At 51.1% G+C, this 19,865-nt stretch overlaps 1 protein-coding gene across 3 annotated transcripts; it reads right to left on the bottom strand.

Annotated features, from left to right (window-relative positions):
• Positions 1 to 8,578: 8,578 nt before the first annotated feature.
• On the bottom strand, positions 8,579 to 16,002 carry LOC106902265. 3 transcript variants are annotated; one of them, XM_014965621.1, is made up of 6 exons: positions 15,338 to 16,002; positions 13,709 to 14,554; positions 13,093 to 13,297; positions 12,884 to 13,006; positions 12,418 to 12,640; positions 8,579 to 10,135 (listed from the first exon to the last, which is right to left on the bottom strand). In XM_014965621.1, the coding sequence occupies exons 2-6, from the start codon at positions 13,756 to 13,758 to the stop codon at positions 9,990 to 9,992; spliced, it is 747 nt and encodes a 248-aa protein (XP_014821107.1). In that variant the 5' UTR covers positions 13,759 to 14,554; positions 15,338 to 16,002; the 3' UTR covers positions 8,579 to 9,989. The 3 variants fall into 3 exon arrangements, 1 of the variants encoding a protein (XP_014821107.1); XR_001414459.1 differs by having other exon boundaries at positions 8,579 to 12,612; positions 13,093 to 15,217; XR_001414458.1 differs by having other exon boundaries at positions 8,579 to 13,006; positions 13,093 to 15,217.
• Positions 16,003 to 19,865: the final 3,863 nt, after the last annotated feature.

Raw genomic sequence — 19,865 nt, 5'->3', positions numbered from 1 at the left:
GACTCTGTTTCCATATATCCATGAAGTAAAGGTGGAGCACACTCCTGGAAGCGCGTACGGCAACTGCCCTGAGGGACTGCACGGGCTGAAAGTGCTCAGAGGGTTTCTCAGTTGTGTTACTGGAGCCCCTTGATTTCTTCCAGGTCATTTTCTTTCTTATTTTTGCTTCCCCTGCTTGAAAGCTGGTGGGGGGTGAGGAGGAGAAGGGGTGTCAGGGCTTTGAAATGGTGCATTGAGTTCTGGATCCTGCAGAGGGGACTGTTTCCAACTCTTTAGTTGGAGGTAAAATTTCTTACATTTTTGGTTGCAAATGTATTTTACGTGAATGAAAGCCAGCTGGTAGGAAATCTTAACTTCAGGCTGTGTAAAGCAAAAATTTTGTAAAACTTGAACTTTTAAGAAAATTCTCAATTCGGACTCCACTTGTCAGAACAGTTTGACAGAGCAGCTAAAAGAGGTACAGAATGGCTTATGTTTTGAAGATACAGTCTAAGAAATATTTATTATTGGTATTAAATATGGAAGTAGGAAAGGGAGTAAATAATGGGGAAGCTGTTTTGGTTGTTTAGGTGTGTTTTGGTTTTCTATCCCCACGTTTCAAGAAGTGGTATGTGCTTAACTACTAGTTAAGGTCTTTCTCCAGACAAAACGTAGGTTTCTGCATGGATTTTGACTAAATACATTTGCCTATGATAAGTTAACGGGATTCTGTTATGCAGGTTTAAGGAGAGGTGTTTTGTTGGTTTTTTTTTTTTAATGTTAACTTACAGATCAGTTGAAAAAAGAATCCTCTACAAATAACAGAGCAGAGCAGAGATAGGTCAGAGCAGAGATTTGTTGTACTTGAGGACAGTTTGCCATTAAACACAACCTGGAGTTTGAACACAGTATGTATTTCAATTTGAATTGCTGAGTGTCGCTATTGCTGCTGTAATTGTAACTCAGAATTTTCCTGACAATAGAAAAGCTGGCTGGTTTCTGTGTGGCGCCTGGGAGGGATGCAGCCCTGTCAGGCTCAGCAGGTGAGGTCAGCTCCTCGTGCTGACAGGGAGAGCTGCAGGAGCTGGAGTTTCTTTGGTGCTGATCTGTGCAGAGGGTGTTTGTGTGTAATACGGTTTCTCCTGGTGCATGCCAGACACATCCCACCTGCTTTGGCCCCAGCTGCTTCCCCACTTCCCAAGGAAGATCCAGGGCCGCAGCCCCCGGCAGCGCTGTGCTCCCAGTGGTGCTAATTACTCCTCGGGAAGGGAGGAAACAATTCTGCCTTTTCCTTGTGTGTCTAAGCAGCTGTGCAACTGGCTCAAAATAAAAGTTGGTGCCCTGGATCCACCACTGGAGGTGTCATCACTTCATCTGTGCTCTGTACTGCTGCTTTGGGTGGGGTGGGTGCAGTCTGCTAGTGTTTCATAGTGGATTACACAGGTTTGAACCCTGCTTTTAAAAAAAAAAAAATCATTAAAAAATCCAAAACTAAACAGAAGAAGATTCTTAAAAGATAGAGCGTGCAGTGAAAAATTATTTACCTCTTGGGGGAAAAAGCCTTGCTTTTAGTGCCATGCTCTGGTCCTGCTGATCTTATGGACCAGCTTTGCTCTGCTCTCCCACTCGGCCCACGGGGGCCTGTGCCTCTGGAGGTGAGGAGCGGGGTGGAGGTGCTCTTGGGGCAAAGCCAGCCCTGTGGAGAAGCTGCAGGAGGGGCTCTGGGGCTCTGCCTGTCCCCCGAGGGGCAGCCCTGGGTGCCAGCTGTACCCGCCCAGCGCGGCAAGAAGTCGGGAAAAGCAGCAGGGCTACGTCCTGAAGGTGGGTTTGTCTTGAGTGGTCTGAGCCATAGCTGAAGAAGGCAATTTGTGTGACTGTCACAGTCCCCTGGTTCATGCCCTGCAGGAAGGTGTTGGATGATGCGAATTTAACTTTTCCTTGCCACCTTCCTTCATCGGCAGCACCACGCTGTCTGCGGCTGCTCCTCTGAACCCTCACCTCCTCCCTTGATTAAAATGCATAATTTTGAGTAAGCAGTGTCAGGTTAACTCCCTACCACGATTTTCTGTTTGTTGTTGTTATTAATAAGTGATGTGAGTCGTGTGCCCCCAAGTACCTGCCCTGGGGGCCAGGGAAAAGCCTGATCCTGCTGCCAGGCCCCATTCCCCGGGGCTGCGGGGAGCGGGTTTGTCTGCAGAGCTGGCTCCCAGGGGAGGCGGGTGAAGAGCTTTTTTTAATCCAAGCCCAGGGGGCTGTTCCCCAGGAGCTGGGCAAAGGCTTTTGGGGAGACGGTGGGAGCAGCAGCAGGGCGAGAACGGTGTGGATCCCTCCTAATTACAGTCCCCATCCTTGCAATAACAAGCTTTCTCTCACGTTAGGTTTTAATCTCTTTGCCACGGTGTAGTCTTTAATCTGAATTAGGGGCATTAATAGGCTTACCCTGTCAGCTAATTGCGCTTGTCAGCCTGACTTGGAAAAAAACCAGCTTTTTGGGGAGCTGGTTCCTGGCTGCTTTCAGCCCTGCTCCTCCTCATCCTCCTCATCACCTTCAGCCTTCAACCTCCGCTTACAGGTAGGTCTCTCTCCAAAGACTGTTATGTTGCTGTCATAGTGTGTTTGAGTGAGTACCTGTGTGATTTTTTGATCCCAATTGTATATTTTCCTTGATTACCCGGTCTCTTGGATGTGCCATTAGTTCCCAGTGCATCCCAAGTGGCGCAGGGCGGGCGGGTGGAGCTCCCTGCCGGCTGCAGATCCGAAGGGATCCCGAAGGACGCTGTGGCCGGCAGGGAGCTCCACTCGCCCGCCCTGCGCCGGCCACCTTCCTGAAGAACCAGAGCTTGGAGCCTGAGGGTTCAAAAATCTTCCCCTTCCCACCTAGGGATGGGGACCGACCTACCCCTGCCTCCCAGATGGGAGACAAGAGCCCCGGATGCGGGACCCTGGGGGCTCCCGCCACGTCACATCCCCGTTAAAAGTTTTTAATTTCAACAAATTGTTCCTCTTTTCCAACAAGCTCCCAGCCAGCTCTAGCTCCTGGGACACGGGCATCAAGGGGAAGGCTGAGGAGCAAAGACGTCTCCCTTCTCCAGCTGCCCTTGACCCCGAGGTGTTCGAAGTTGCCCGCTCCTCTGCCTCGGTGGCCACCCCCCAGCCTGCCTGGCCCCCAGGCGAGTTGCCCTGGCACGGATGCTGGCAGCAGCCCCAACGTTGTCACGGGCGGAGCAATTAACTTCACTAATTAAGAGTGAAGTAGTAAAATATTTATTGAGGTGAAACAGTGATATAACAAAATCAGTAGTAAGTGTGATAAAACCAGTAGTAATTGGGATAGTGTTTTATGAGATTCAATGTCAAGGCACACTCTGTGATTTACTGCAGACAGGACGGGGTCAGACAAGCTCAGGGAGACCCTCCCGTTGAGTCAGGAGGTTCAGAAAGGACCCCCTGGCTTTCTAAACTCCTTCTCAGAGCGGAGTCTGGGTGCTGCTGGATCCAATCCTAGTCCCAGACTTTGTCAACAGATTATGTTTAAAGGAATATATATATGCGCAATCAATCCTTTATATCACTTAGCTAAGATTTCAAAGTTTAGCCTGCTATTAGTCACTCACCGAGAATCTGTCGTGGCAAGGAATCTCTCAACCTCGAGGAGAAGGTTGACGTGGGTTGACATGGTCCTCAGGAATATGGTTTAGTGATGATTTTTTTTTTATTGCTTATTTCTTATTCATTTCTTTTGTCAGAGCCAGGTTGGACTAGATGATCTTTAAGGTCCCTTCCAACCTGGACGATTCTATGATTCTATGAGTAGAACCTTAAGTGTCCTCACCAAAGGGGAGATCCTGGTGTGCAGCCCGCTGCCCTGCAGGAGAGCTCAGAGGGCTCTGGGGGTGTCCACTATTTATACAATAAGAAAATTGACCTACAGTCATATTCTCATGGGAACAAAACTTCTAGATCCCCACTCCAGACAGTATTCTGGCTGTGTTGTCAGCCATCCCCCAGGGTCCAGGTGGAAGTTGTCACAACTGCTGCTGTGATGGCCGTGGTGGCCATGGCCCCAGCAGGAGCCGGGACAGGGAGAAGGAGAGGGAAATGGGGAGAGCACAGCACCACAAACTCACTTCATGTCCTTCCTGCAGGAGCGGGGCTGGGACCCCCCCAGCCACCCCACCCCGCATCCCCATCACAGGGGATGAGCGATGGCAGCTGGGGGACGGGAGGGACAAGAAGAAAAGACATCCCTCAGCATCCCCATGGTCTGGGATGGGTTTTTTTGTGCCAGGCGGGGAGGTATAAGGGAGGCGGTGGCTGCCATGCTGTTTGAAGGCTGCCCCGTCCCGTCCCCCCCTCCACGCCGTGTTCAGGTTTCCTCTCTCCCCCTCCGCAGCCGCTGGCCCGTGTTGCTGGCAGCCAGCCCTGCCCGCGTGGCAGCCACGGCCGCCCGCCCAGCCATCCCTCCCTCCCTGCTGCCCGGAGCCAGCGGCTCCTCACCTCCCCTCACCCCGCCACCAGAAATCACTGCGGCACAAATTTTCCACTGGAGATGCGTGTGAGACCAGAATAGGTTTCCAGGGTGGTTTTTTTCTTTCCCCCCCCTGCTGCCTAGAGGAAAAGCCAGAGAATGCTTCCCAATGTTTGCTTATAAAACATCCTCCTTCAGGGCATCCCCATTGCAGGGATGAGCCCCTCGGGCTGTGGGGTGCCAGGCTGGGGGTGCCAGCCCCCCTACTCCCCCTGGCAGCCCCAGCCCTTCGTCCATGGGGCCTGGCGAGCTGAGTGCCACCGAGCCATCACCCAATTTTTCTAGGGCGCTGCCGGGGCTGGGCTGGATGCTGCGAGGACGTGGGGCTGGCGGTGCAGGGCTGGGATGTGGGGCTGGCGGTGCAGGGCTGGGCTGCCAGGGGCAGGAAGAGAAGAGGGATTCCCAGCTCCCGAAGAGCGTTTGATTTGGTGTTTTGTTAAAAAAACAAAATCCGCAGGGCAAAGCTGGTTGGGCTTAAGCGGGTTTTGGCACACTGCTCCTCTGCTCCTGCCAAATCCATTTTGCAATCTCCCTGGAGCAGGGGCTCTCCCGGAGCCTGCGCTGCTGAGGGGATGGACCCTGGCTCCAGCCGCGGCACCCACCCCTCTGCACCCCCACGGCCGGGCTGCAGCTGCCGGCCCCGAGGCCTTGAAGGACATCTCGGGCATTTCTGTGGGGTTCAACCATCTCGAGCCTCAAAGCAGGCTGTTGGCAAGCCGAGAGGAGCCCCCCGCAGCCCGGCTATGCAAGGGTAGGTGTATAAAGCCCACCAGCTCCCTCGCTGCCCCCTGCCCGTGCACAGGTCTGGCTCTGGACCTCGGTGCTCAGGACCCGATGTGCCAGTGCCACTCACCTGGCAGAGCTGTGGCTCTGGGCACCAGCCCTGCACAGCCACATAAAGCTGCTCCTGGCCCAGCTGGTCCCTGGCAACCATGTGGCAACCCCACCTTGCTCAGAGGGGGGTGGTTTCTTTGCCATCGGACCTCTATTCAACCTGCAGAGCAGGTATGCTGGGTGCAGCGCCAGCAGGAACAATCCCCTGGCAGAGGAGCTGCAGAGCAAAGCCCTGGCAGAGGCAGGGGCATCCTCTGCACCCACCAGCCAGAGCCCTGAGCTTGCCAGGATGGGATTCAGGATACACCTCCAGGCATGCCTGGGTCAGTGGGGCAGAGGAGAGAGGGGACACAGTGCCAGGGGTGCTCCCCATGATGCCAAAGCCTCCCACAGTCCCTTATGGCACCTTCCCCCCCGAAGGACCAGGTTTTCCCAGGAGCTGGTGCAGGCTGCTGGCGCTGCAGGCTGAGCCCTCCTGCCCTGCGGGCTGCCCTTGGCACTGGCAGGGCACAGAGAGGGGCAGCCGGGCACAACTCCGCTGCCTCTTCCCACAGCATCACATTTTCGTTCTGTGAGTGGACTTCTTTTGCCTTTCCAGTGACTCGTTAAGATCCCCTGGACTTGGATGACATCATCCCTTCGAGCTTCTGTGGGATGTCTCATACCCCAACAATTTCACCTGAAAACATGCTCTCTTGCAAGCTATTTATGGCTGTTTTACACACACAGACACATAATGCTGGGCTTTGGGACCCTTCTGCGGCACGTCCCCGCGGCAGACACTCGACAAACGGGTCATTTCTCTACCCAGCACAGTTCCCTGCTGCTCGCTGATTATGCTCTGAAATGAGATGGAAGGTTATTTGTCTCATTTATAATTTTGAACGAATGACCGCAAATCCCAGGAGCGGGGTTTCAGATAAGGGACACAATGGGAGGGTGAAGCTGAGGACACACACGGTGACATATAAAGCAGCCTGGGCCGGAATGAGCTACGCTCAAACCAGCTGAAGGCCCTGACAGCAACTCAGAAGGCATTGTTTCGGCATTAAGTAGATAGCTAATTTTTTCAAAGAAATGGAAATATTCAGCTTCTGCAGTAGGAGTCGAGCAAGCTGATAAAAGCAAGGAGCAGAACTGTAACGTTCCAGTGTTTGGCCTGGTACCTAGTTCATAACTCATGTAAAGTTTCCACCTTGTCTATAAATCACAGGCCAGGAGGAGCAGAGACAGCCCTATTAAATGACTCTATCTTTTGTGTTTGTTTGGTTTTTTTGTTAAAATCAACGATCGCGGGGTTGCGCAATAGATTCCCAAAATGTCCTTCTGGGGTGGTTCACGGGCCGTCCTGTGCCTGGGGAGAAAGGGCAGAGGAGGAGGGTGAGGTGGTGGTTTGCTGGTCTCTCTGGAGCTGGCAGGGGCTGGGGATGAGTAACCGTGTCCGCGGGTGCTCCTGGAGCCACCACATTGTCACTCCCTGCCTCTGCCCTCCCTGCGCTCACCCAGCAGCATCTGGGACAGCATGGGCTCCTCTCCTGAGCGTCACCGGGGCCTCACGCCAGGCTGCAATTAAAAAAATCCCAAGCCCTAGGGTAGGAGTGCAGGAGAAGGTGGTGGGGCAGGTGGCTGGTGCTCCGTAGGAGTACTCTGCTCTCCCCCTGGCAGGGGCAGCTGCGGGGAGCACGGTCCTTCCAGGGCTCCGAGACTGATGCATCGGCTCACATTAGTCAGAGAGGAAACAAGGGTTAAGAAAAAGCCTTTCATAAACTGCCAGGGACAACCCACCTGTGAGCATTTTCTTTAACAAAACACCTGCACCCTTTCCAGCACTTGATGGCAAAACAAAATCTAAGGTCCACGGCCCTTCAGAACTGGCAGGGACGGCAAAGGGGTGTTTAAAAACCCACCTAAACCCTCTCGTTTGTATCTTCCTTCACGTGTGCCTAAAGCACGGCCCGTCCCCTGCTCGCTCTCAGTAAAAGCAAACTCCATGGAGTTCTGTTTTACAGAATCACAGAATCTTCTAGGTTGGAAGGGACCTTAAAGAGCATCTTGTCCAACCATCAACCTAACTGACAAAAATAGACACCCACACAACAACCAAGGAGCATCATCACTAAACCATACCTCCCAGCACTACATCAACCTGTCTTTTGAACACCGCCAGGGATGGGGCCTCAACCGCCTCCCTGGGCAGCCCATTCCAATGGCTGATAACCCTTTCAGGGAAAAAATTTTTCCTAATCTCCAGCCTGAACCTACCCTGGCGCAACTTGAGGCCATTTCCTCTTGTCCTGTCGCCTGTGACTTAAGAAAAGAGACCAACCCCCATCTACCTACACCCTCCTTTCAGGTAGTTGTAGAGAGCAATAAGGTCTCCCCTCAGCCTCCTCTTCTCCAGGCTGAATAACCCCAGTTCCCTCAGCCTCTCCTCCTAAGACTTATTCTCCAGACCCCTCACCAGCTTTGTCGCCCTTTAGTCTGTTACTCCCGAGGAAACCCCCTCCGCGGTGGGATTAAGACGAGGAAAACGTCACCCTCAACCAGAAATCAAGCCCAGGATGAAAGGAGTGACGGGGAGATCCAAGTCAGGTCAGAGGACGGGTTTGTCTCCCTCCAGGGGTGAGCTTTCCCCAGCGTGCACGCCATCTCCATGGAGCGGGGAGGCTGGGGGGCAGTGGGATGGTACCCCCGGCTGCAGCTCCCCCGAGCTTCCAGCCAGCCATGGGGACAGGGGGATGAGGCATCTCGGGGAGCAGCAGGGAGACGGGCTGTGCTTCCCTCTCCCTGCCCAGCAGCAGGGCCCCGCCAGCCCAGGGCTTCCCGCCCGGCACCCACGTAAACACAGCACACGCGGCCCCGCAGCCTTTCACCTACTAAACTCTGTTTACGTATTGCACTCCTCGCTTTTTTTTTTTATTCTCCCCACTGCAAACCAATACCTCTGTGTGTGTGTTGCATTTGGCAAGGCCATATGGTGTTTTCCTGACATACATTTGAGGCCAGATACCTAATTGTACTGCGGAGAGATTTAAGATGAGAAAACCTTTCCGGGTTATACAGTTTAAGCTGTACAAATAATCACAACCAAAGGCCTTCATAAATCTGTGCGTTTAGTTCAGAGTAGCAAGGAGCTCCTCAAAGCAGTACGAAATATTGACAGGCTGAGACTTCGGAAAGACAAAACAGCAAGTAAGATAAAGGGATATGCTTAGAAAAAGAAATGCCTCTTAAAAGTCCACTTAAACACATTTTTATTTTATGGCAGAAAGAAAAGAGTACTCAGAAATTATTTTAACAGTGAAAAGGTCTTGCCCCGATGGACTAAAATAAGCAGCGCATTATGGCTGAGATTTTCAAATCTGCCTAAGGGATTCAAGCCTGCAACTAAACCAAACAGGGTGAGCATCCAAATCCTTTAAGCAGCCTCAAAAATCCTCCTACCCGTGTGCACAGGGCCACACATATAAGACTAGATAGAGTTTCATGAGTAAAAGGCTTAATATTCCTTTCACCAAAGCAACTATTTCAAGGGATTCCGAGTACATAAATACATAAACATGAACTCCAATGAGCCGCGGTATTTGAAAGCGTGCTCGGTTGGTCTGTCATATGATCTAATCAATACTCATTGTTTATTTAACAACAGTAAATTTGACCCAAAAGTTTCTAAAGCCTCGAGCTCTCCAACACCCAGTGCCAGGAGGATTATTTAAGGGCATTCACCCGGAGTTGCCAAATAGCCCTGCAGTACCCAAACAGACCCACACACCATTTGAGTTTGGCTTGGCCAGGCCCCGTGCTATTAATAGTCATCCCAAAGAGGGGAGGGGGGTCTGTGCAGGGACGGCCACACACAGCTCTGCTCCTAAAAAACATGGCTTTGCTCTATCATCTGTCTCATCCTAATTCAGACTCATAAACCTTCCTTCAGCATGGGCTGCTACGCTGTGTTTCTTTAATTTAACAGCTGCTTTCCAGACGTTGTCTTATTTTTAATATACATTCATTGGTATCTCAGCTTTGCCTTCCATAGGTCTGCTGACCAGGATGGTGTACCACGGATTTCATTACAATTGCAAGCGTTCACAACACCTCTAGGTGCTCCTACATGAAACCTGAGCCTTTAATTCACTGCATGTAAGGAAACAGATCCAAACTGTGGCAGACTGAGGATATGTGACAGCACAGCTCACATACAGCAGAAAATACCAGGGTGGAGGAGAAGGGGCTATTACACCAGCTTTAGGAATTCCCAGGACTTCTCCAGAAGCAAGAAGTCCTGTCAACCTGAAGCCCTTTGCCTGACCAAGGAGCAGGCAAAGCCTTCTGGAGAACTGTTAGGGACGTTACCTGCTCCTGAGAACTATACATTACAGCTTATACTGTACACTCTCATGAGGTTGAGCTGGATTTGAGATTAACACAAAGGAAACCAAAGGGCTTCCTCCTTTTGTCTATACTCATGTTCCAGCACTGGTCCCAGCCAGTGCTCACGGACGATGAAGAGGACCCATGAGGATGGCATCCACCACATCCAGGTTCATGCCAAAGAAGGCTGAATACACAAGCAGAATAAAGTGTGGCAAGTGTGACCCACCTTATCTGACAAAGCCTTTTGTGGGCACAAGAATCCCCCGACCCTCACTCACTGCTTTCTCTTCCACCCACGCTCACATTGGTGCTGGAAATGTCCTTTTTTGGAAGGGCTCTGAGGACGGTTCCCGGTAAGCGCGTGATCCTGGCCGCGCTGGACGGGATGGAGCTGTTTTCTGATAGTTAAAACTGTTCCAGCTGCAAAACAAACACATGTGCACACACAGAGGTTACAACATCGATGTTTCTTTTACAACTGGTGCCATCAAATAAATGAACATGGTCTTCAGGAGTGCTTCTACGAAACCAACAAACAACTGGATGCAAGCTTTCTTCTGGTGGAGATCTCTCTTTCACACTCTGCCTTTCAGTCCCTGCTCAAACAGCATCAACTGCAGCATCACACCCTTTCTTTCTGCCCGATATCTGCATTTGCAGTCCCTAAACAAAGGCAGATGAAATAGTATTTTGCAAGAATCATTTTTTCCTGCCACTACTGCAACCCAGACAGTTTTCAACAGCATCTGTGAAAAGGCTTCATGGAAGTTCACGCTGGAAACAAAGGCGTCAGTCAAGCTTCAGGCATTCCTCTTGGTGTAGAAATAGAGCTTAACTGCAAAACCCACCTCAAGTTAACTCAGCAATAGGAAAATACTACAAAAATGTTGAAAGTGAAAGAAAAAAGCATTTCACAAACCCAAACATTTCTGGAAGTAATGAGAAATGAATGTCAATTCTCTCCTGGGAGAACAAGGCTAGTCATACACAAGCCTTCTCCTGACTTTTTAAAATTATTTTTAAATACAAGCTACATTTCTGAATTAGCTCTGCAAACTGCAGGGATCACAAAGCCTTTGACCCCAGTCTTAAGGCTACACCCAAAAAGACAGACAGCTACAACCAAAGGCTTAAGGCTACAACCAAAAAGACAGGAGCTTGAGAAGAGATTTGTGGTGGTCAAGTACATTTCTGAAAACCCCGCAGAACAGAGCTGCTGCCCCTCAGCAGAGCAAACCTCCAAGAGATGGTGAGAGTCAGCTGCCACACTGCCCACCACATCCAGGGGGAACGGGGAAAATGGAAGCTTCTGACAGGATAAAGGCAACCAAGCTCTTACCCAGGACAGCTGCTCTGGGAAGCCTGGTTCCCTACAGGTTCTGAAATGATCCTCTACGTGCCCCGTCTCAACAGCTACACTCCTTTGTGCCCTTTCAAGATCCTCAGGCTTCCTCACCTTCTTCCCATCACAGTATTTCCTCTGTCCCCACAGTTCTTATCCAAGTCCCTTGGCAGCAAAGGGCAGTCTGTGCTGTGTCCACGTCGCAGCCATCCACATGAACAGCAGACAGCAAACAGGCAGCCCCGAGCCCCCTCGGATGGTCCCTCCATCAAACTCTTCATTGCCCAGCTGATGTTCTCGTTAGCCTTGCAGGCACTCACAGGTGGACCCACCTCACCTCACTTCACCTGCTTTGTAGATTCACCCACCTGTGGCAGTTGCCCAGGCACCCGTTATCGGGACAGGAGATGGAGTCAACAGAGCTCAGAGTGCAATTCATCCCACATCAGAGAAAAATTAAACATGACCGAACCCCGTGGTTTGTAGTTACTAGCACTCCACTCACTATAAAAAGAGCTATAAAAACAGATGCTTGTGTTATAAGCACCTAATCTTAGATGAACTCCACCCATAGTGACTCTGGGTACATTTATATTCACTTGGACCTTGGGCCCAGGGTCAAACAGTGCAAACTGCCTCGCTTCCCAGCTGCTCACAGCAAGGGGCCTCTGGAGCAGATGATTTTCAGCCCTGGAGAAGACGCACTTCCCACCTCCCCAGGCCTCCTCAGCCTCCCGTGCCAGTGTACTCACGAGCTCGGGCCACGTTCCACAGCCCTTCATGGCTGTTTTGCAACAGACCCGTGCCTACGCATCTACACCCTTCCAGGCATTGACCTCATCCACCATCCCTTCTTCCCCTCATGGAGAGAAGACTTTGGACCAGGGAGGCAGCAGTCACAGGTGGGTTCAGACTGATGAGGTCTTTACAAGACTGCCTGCCAGCCCTTTAACTCTGGCACACCACTCACTGGTTCCCCATCTCCCATCTGAACAGACTAGAGAATCAGCAATGGGAGGCTGGCAACCACTGCAGAGTCACGGGTACCTTAACCAGCTACACGGGCTCAGTCTGCAATGCAGATCCTATCAGTACAGCATGCACTGTCTACTGTGGATGAGTCAGGGTACTCTTCTTCTAGAAGAGCTTCCATGGTGCCACTTCACATGTTATCTCAAACAGGGCCCACACAGTCCCTTCTCCTTGTTACTGTGGCTCCTGCAGAGTGAACACCTGTGGGACCAAGCATGTCTCCTCTCCAAGGACAAGCTGCGGACACAGGTGACTCTCTCCAACAGTGAGCTGCAAGACCAAAGTGTGTATCATCTCCCATGGTAAGCTGCAGGGTCGAGGCACTTACCCCTGTCAGGAGCTTTAGGAATGAGATGCGTGTCCCTCAAATTGTGCTGCAGGAACAAAGCAAGCAGCACAGAGAAGACCTCAGGGAGCGGTGAGATGCCAGCATCCTGCTGCCACGCAGGAGGTTGGGATGGGCTGCACGTTGCGTTAGCCTGCGTCATCTCCAGGAACACCACTCCACAGGGATCTGCAAAGTCTGGGGGTTTGGCACACCTGATGAAAATCTTTGGGCAAGTTTTTCTGGTCATGAGGGCAACCCCACTGACGGGATTCCCTCCCTGTGGTCTCTGACACAGCGGGCACTGTCTCTGCACATTGTGCATTTGGAGACCAAACAGGGATCTCCTCCCCAGCCCCTCGCGTAGGTCTGAGATCACAGCCCAGATACTTGCACTGAGCAGCACCAAAGCTGGCTTTCACATGGCCTCTCGTTTTAAAAATGTAAAGCAGTATTGCTCAATCCTTACACTGCTGCCAAGAGAGTATCGGAGCAGCAAAGCTGTGACTCTTAGGTCTCTTGAAATGAAACACAAGGCCTTGGTCTCCACGCGTCCCTCAAGTGTGCCCTCTTCCCTTAGTTCCTGTGACATCTTAAGGAAAAAAAAAAATAAATAATTGAATCAATTACTAATAGCGAGTTGATTGCATAACAGCATGCCGATGGTGTGCTTAGTACCGTGATGCCAAGGGTGTGGTGTGTGAGCCAGGCCATTGGGACGGGGCAGCAGCGGGACACGGGTGAGCTGAAGTCCTGCCGGCACGTACAGGAGGAGTGTATCGGGTGCAGGGAGCTGAACTGGATGCAGTTTGGTCTGGACTGGATGTAGGACACCCCACCTGCATTTTCCTGTCCAGAGGCTGCTTTCTTGCTTGAATATAAACTAACAGATATGCAATAGGGGTGGGATCAAACATTAGCATCAACACTGCAGGAGCTACTAACACCTCTATCTCATCTGCCATATGGGGCTGAAAGTAGTCGAAAGTTAAAAAATATTAAAGGTAGATAGGTTTAAAGAAAAGAAGGACCTTTGTTCACATGACTTCTATCACAATACCTGCAATGGGAGGTGTAGCAATGCCATTACCTGTGTTAGGAGGAAAGGCAAAGCTGCCCCTGCTGAATTCCGTACCGTACTGAAACGTCACATGAGATGCCCTGGCCACACCACCATCTCCATCCCCTTCATACCTCCAGGACTGAGCCCATCAGAGGAACTCTTGAAACGCAGCAGCCATTTAGTCACTGTGTGACAAGCAAATGCTGTTTTGGCATGGAAAAGCACACAAACCTGTTTCTAATGCTTCTGTTGGGAAAAACATTTATCTGATCCTGTAGCATGCACAGGTGGCTTTGTAGCTACACAAGGTCTTTCTACAACGCTTGGAGGCTGTCTCCTTCTCATCTTGCTGGCTGACAGTTCAGCTTCTAGGTATCTGATTTTGTTAGCAGCAATTCCAACTGATCAGTTAGGTTTTATACTAAATAGTTGACTAAATCATGACACTGGGAAAACTCTGAATATAGTAAGTACACCATTCAAAGTGGTGGAATGCACAGACCCGTATGTCATCCTTGCAAGAAGAAAAGGTTCTCAGTTGTGTTTTCCGGTATTTTCCAAGCTCTGTCTGGAAATCAACAATGCCACTTTGCCATACTCTTCCACAGCTCTCCAAAGGAATCCACATTCTTGTGAAATGGCATATCTCCACACCACGCGTAGGACCCAACAACGTTGCCCTTTACAGGAGGTATCAACAGAACCATCGGTATTGCACAAGTGAAGAAAGACCACACAAGATACTAAACAAAAATAAACACATGGTCACACCGTGTGGAGTGAAATAGGAAGCATGATCTGCACGGAAAGAATCAACAGATCATTCCAATATTAACTCCTGATTTCCACTATAGAGAATTCCCAGGATTTCTTGGACCAAGGCATGCAGCAAGTATGTGACTTGGCTGGTTTGAGATGACCAGACACCCGTTCTGGCTGCCCTTCCAAAAAGATAGGTGGGAAGCAGGGCTGGAGATGGTACCATTGTCCTGTCCGGTGTCCTGAGAAGGAACACGGTCCTTGTGACAGCCACAGGACGTGGGCAAAGTTCTGGCTGGTGTACAACTTGGTCCTGCACTGAAGGAATTGGATACAAAGCCTCTCACAATCTTTAGTGGATACTGAAGCAATCATCTACTCACCTCAGTTCTTTCTGCTCTGAATAAAAGAACAGTCTATCCCATGGTTTTCTGTGAAATAGGTCCATGTCTAACATCAGAGGTTAAAAACCCCCCTTGATGGCCTGTCACAAGTGGAAAACGACTCTTGCTTATTACTATGTAGAAGCCAAGAGTTCAGGATAAAGGACCAACTTAAAACACCTTCTCAATTCTACACGCTAAAGCCGAGATAAGCCACAGATAACAGAGCTGTATTTCTTCAGAGTGGGGTGAAATTCAGGAGACCGGAGTTCTGCCTGACTTAGCCCCCAGACTGCGGGACAGGACTGCGGTTACACAGCTGGCCAGTGATTTACCAGCCCTGTTGCCCATCCTCTTCCCTAATTTATCTTCCCAATCCCATGACAATTTAGCTTTCCACATCAGAAGAATATGACCTGCAGGCTTGATAAGTGGTTTTCTGGGAAATTGAAACTTCAGATATAGTGTAATAGGCATACATAAATAACCCACAGGCGCTTCAAAGTCAAAATCCCAAACATTCTCCCAATGAAAAATGCAGACATGTCCGTTTTCTCCAGGGCGGCGTAAAACCACAATCCCCGGCTTCTCTGGGAAACTGAATGGAAAATACAAATACATGTGAACTGACAGTCATCCTTTAGCTGCCTCCAGTGATTGCCAGAGAAAATCAGTTTTACTGAAAACTGCTCATCTGCCAAAAAGGAGTTTCTCTTACCTGGCCTAGGCTTCATTAGGGGTGTTTGAGGGTTTTTTTCCCTCGCCAGGCTGTCTCCTATGGCAGCAGTGAGAACATCAGCACTGCTGACAGCCTCTGAAGCCTTCCATTGAAGGGCGCTGAGCAGGCACGGCAGGACGGGAGCTGCGGTGACTCAGGAGCAGCCACAAACGCTCTGGAGAAAAAGGGCCATGAGCAATACTGTGTAACATGCACGTATGCAGAACCCGGGGTTAGTATCACGTAGGGCTGGGGAGGAACACAGCACTGCCAGCCAAACAGGACTTGCTCCGTCTGGCAATCAAGGCTGGTAAAGCAAACTAAAGTGCGTCAGCTAAAGTCTTAATGACAAATAAGTTCTGGTTTTCACCCGGTATTCTAACAAGCAATTGCAGAACCAGGACAAAGCAGGTTTTTCCCAGGGCTGGGATGTGTGAGAAAAACGGGGCATGAAGACGAAGGGAAAAGAACTCAGAAGACACAAAAAAGGAGACAAGCTGCATTCTTGCTGACTGTATGCTCCACCCCCCTCAGATATCTCATATTTTAATTTCTGCAAGTGCTGTCTGTAGCAGCAGAGACATTTTTCCACTTATTACTAAATGAACGCGAGCAGCGGTCGGTGTGCCAGGGAAAAGAGGACGGCCCCAGACTGTACAACCCTCTCCTGCCCTGAACTCACCCCCCGCTGCCTCCAGCCCTCCTTCCGCCCCCTCCCCATTCTCGGTTCGCTCCCTTCCTTCCGTCCTTCCTTCCATCCATCCTTCCTCCCGTCCCTCCTCTCGTGTCCCCCAGCTGCCACTTTCCTGCCATTTCAGAGCTGCCTCTCCCTGGCCACCCCCTCAGCCTCAGCTGCTCTCAGGCACCCACCGCATCGCTCTGCATATGAAAATGAGCCGTCACATTTTCCAGCCTCTGAAGCAGAGATTATTTTTGGGAGAGGTGGTTTTGACAGCTCTGCCCCGTGGTTCGCAGGCAGAGCACAGGGCAGGCTATGTGAGCGCAGGGGGAGAAGAGGAGGGAGGGTACATCAGCCCAACAGACATGCAGGGCTCTTGGCTGTGCCCTCAGAAGGGACTAGAGTCTCTGAGGAGACATGAAGCTCCCCTGGGGTACGAGAGCCAAGGAGCAGTGAAGTCTCCCCACTTCCGTGGGCTGCTCTTTCCCACCCCAAGGCCAGCTGCAATGCTGCCACAGGATGTGCCACTGAGATGACAGCAGAGCCTGCCCGTGGGGACAGGCACAGTGATGCCCCTCTCACACAAAGTCCCTCACCCCGGCTGCATCCCTGTCACCCCCAGGCCACCAGGCAGTCTCCTACAGAGCCCGTACTGCCAAGTGTGGGCTGCTCCCTGCCGAGGGCCACTGTCAACATCCAGACCTCATCTGAAGATCCAGCCTCAAGGCCCTGCAGAGGGAAACTGCAACAGGATTTTGAGCCAGCCCCAGCCCTTCTGTGCACTTGGACTGCAGCTGGTCAGCGTATCATAACGTGAAACTTGCAGGGCCAGAAGGTCCTGTGGCACCTGGAGAGCAGCAGCAGAAGACAAGCACTGAGGTGGTGGGAACAAACCCCAGGGGTGAGAGCAGACACTAAGGTGGGAGGAGAGAGAATGAGCAGGAAGTTTCCTAAGGGACCGGAATAGCAGAGACTGATGAGAAGAGCAGCTGCAGAGGGATGCTCTGGAAATTAAAGCTGAAACCAGCTGGCTAAAAGAAGCAAAGAAAGATGATGGCTGGGGAGGTAGAGCTGGGATGGAGTGGCTGGAGGTGTCGGTGGAGGAGGAAGGGATAGGGGGGATCTAGAAATGGCCGAGGAGGCAGCTGGGAATGAACAGCCGTAGATGATGGGGAGCAGGCAAGAGGCCAGGAGGTCTTACCGGGAAGCCAAAGCCACGTATGGACAAGGAGGTAAAGCAAGGACAGGAGGAGAGAGAGTAAGAGAAGGAAAAGAAGAAAACAAAACTGTCTATCCAAAACAGGAGCTGATATGGCAAGTCAGCCCTTTGTTATTTTCTCATAATTATGCCGTGGCGGAGTCCAGAAGTACCTGTCAGTGCCGGGTCACATCCTACTTCATGTTGCACAAAATCCTGAGTTTTTACAACTGCCTCACTCAGTGTCCCTTGAAAGCTACCTTATGACAAATCTCAAAGGCACGTGATCCAGCTCAAACATCATCTTTCTTCATCTTTCTGTTTCATATGAAAATAATTGTGTTTTCTCCAAAGAGCAGTTTACTGCTTCTTGGCAATTACTGCAGAATCACCTTAACTTCCACAAGAAGTCCAGCATGTTCCTCCAACATCCTGCCATAGCAAGCAAGCTAAAAATGGCACCAGTATTTCATGCTACAGGCCTTCAGTTCATGTTGGCAACTGGATTTTTCTACACTAAATTTCTCACTATATCAACATTTTTATGTATATGCATTACATGTGTTTAAGGGTGAAAGAAGTGGCAAAGATCTACCTAATTTTCTGCTGAGGTGCTGGTAAAAGCTATTAGTATGAGGAGTTATCATCTAGGGTTAAACTGAAAAGCTGGTGCAACTTTTACAGATTTAGTTTTAGGGGCAACAATATGCTTCAAAAGGTATTATTTTAAAATGTTTTAAATAAACACAATTACAATCACAAAAAAAACCCACCCCAAAACATAACAAAAGATATGAAATGTCACCAAGAACTACTGTGTATTAGTTCCACAACCTTTATTTCAGCTGGGGCGGATGCAGACAGACGCACTTAGGAGCCTAGAAGCCTTTCCCCAGCCGTGCCTCGCGTGACGGTAGCACCTTTTGGCAAAGGAGAGCATGTTCCGGGAGTCAAGCAACCATTTCATCAACATTTTTTCCTGTTGATTTCAGTGGGGAACGCACAGTAAACACACCTTCTCCTGTGAAGACACCCAGAGATGTGGGATCCAGTGGAGTAATTTGTAAACAACTGATTGCTACTACTTGTGAAAAGGATTTGGATCGTCCTGAAGTGAATTCTCTTTTGGGAATTCCCTCTAGATAAGGCAGTCAAGCCAAACAGTCTCCCTGCAGGCACAGCAGGGATCTTATAAAATCTGGCCGAAAGGTGAGCAGACGCTCAGGTTACACAACAGAAACAGAAGATGGGAGATGCAGATTTCCCTCTGTCAAGTGGCATGTTTTCTCAGATGTGACAATTGTGGAAGCTGTAGGAGTGAGGAGGAGGGGGGATCCCACTGGCAGCCTGGTGCAGGGGGGCACAGCGGGAAAGCCCATCCCTCTAGATATGTACGGGCTATCAGCGTGAAGCCAGACAACAGAAACTGCATCAGTGGAAATGCTGGAATTAAAGCAGTACCCCCCAAAAAAGTGTCTTCCTGAGAATAAAATTACCACTCTTCTGTCAATGCGCCAGTCTTTGAACTTATTAAAAATTGATTTAAATTGTATTTTACTCTGTGCTTATGTTTGGCAGTTGTTATATCCTCATTCTTCCTTCAGGCTGAAGAAACTGTTATTCTTGCAGTGTTTTTTTCACTTGCAGACACAATTAAACATTCTGGGAGGCTTCCAGGCAAGTTATAGGAGGACATAACCTGCTGTCAGACCCCTTCTGTCAGTTGGGATCGGCTGTTAAGGGGAAGAACAATCAAGCAGAATGGCAGAATACTGCACCACGACACCACTGAAAAGGGGAAAGGCATATCTTAGAAGGAGAAGAGAGGAAAAAAAAGGTAGAAAAATGCTCTGAGCAAATGAGGCTGGATTGCCAAGGAGGAGGGGAGATCTCTGAAGGGATGCGAAGTAAATAGGAAACAGAACTGAACGCTAGTGAGGCATCAGCAGTATTTCTAGAGCAGAATGGCACTGGCACAAGCCACACTCCACGGCCACAACAGCTACCTTCCCCGCATTTACTGCCGCTTTCTGACAGCAAAAAAAGACCCCGCCTCAAACTCCGCATCCAGCAGAATAGCAGAATATACCGAACCGCTCTCGCCCTTCCGGAGTGCCACAGTCTGCAGTGTAACGTAATTAGCTGTGACCCGACTAAGTGGCAGCTGTTACCCAAGCCGGCCGGCCGGCAGCTGCCGGGAAGCGGGGCGAGGGAGCCCGGGGCGGGGGGGGCTGCGGGCCTAGAGCTGGGGCACCGCCGGAGCCGAGGGGCCTGCAGGGGGCTGGGGGCTCCCCTGCCAGCTCCCGGCCGCCACAGAGGGCAGGGCTCGGGAGGGGGACAGGGCTCGGGAGGGGGCCAGGCCCCAGCTATGTGGCGGGCGGCCCTGCCCCGCAAACCCGGGGCGATCCCGATGCGTGGCACCAACACTCCCCCCGCCTCCCCGCTCCCCGCAGAGGCGGGTGCGTGGGCCTCCACCCTGGGTAGGCCCGGGGGTTCCCAGCCGCGGGGCTTCCTCGGGATGGGAGAGAGGGAAGGAGGGGGCGCAGAGAGGCCTGCGGAGGCCGGAGCGGCCCGGCTGCCCCTCCTCTGCCCCCGCTTCACCTCCTGCCGGCGGGGAGCGGGCGGATGGGCGGGGGAAGGTGGGGAGAGCG

This window comes from Calidris pugnax, unplaced genomic scaffold, assembly GCF_001431845.1.
Source record: "Calidris pugnax isolate Ruff unplaced genomic scaffold, ASM143184v1 scaffold41, whole genome shotgun sequence".
NCBI lineage: Eukaryota > Metazoa > Chordata > Aves > Charadriiformes > Scolopacidae > Calidris > Calidris pugnax.
The sequence above is the reverse complement of the archived record's forward strand: the minus strand, read 5'-3'. Positions and strand labels throughout refer to the sequence as shown.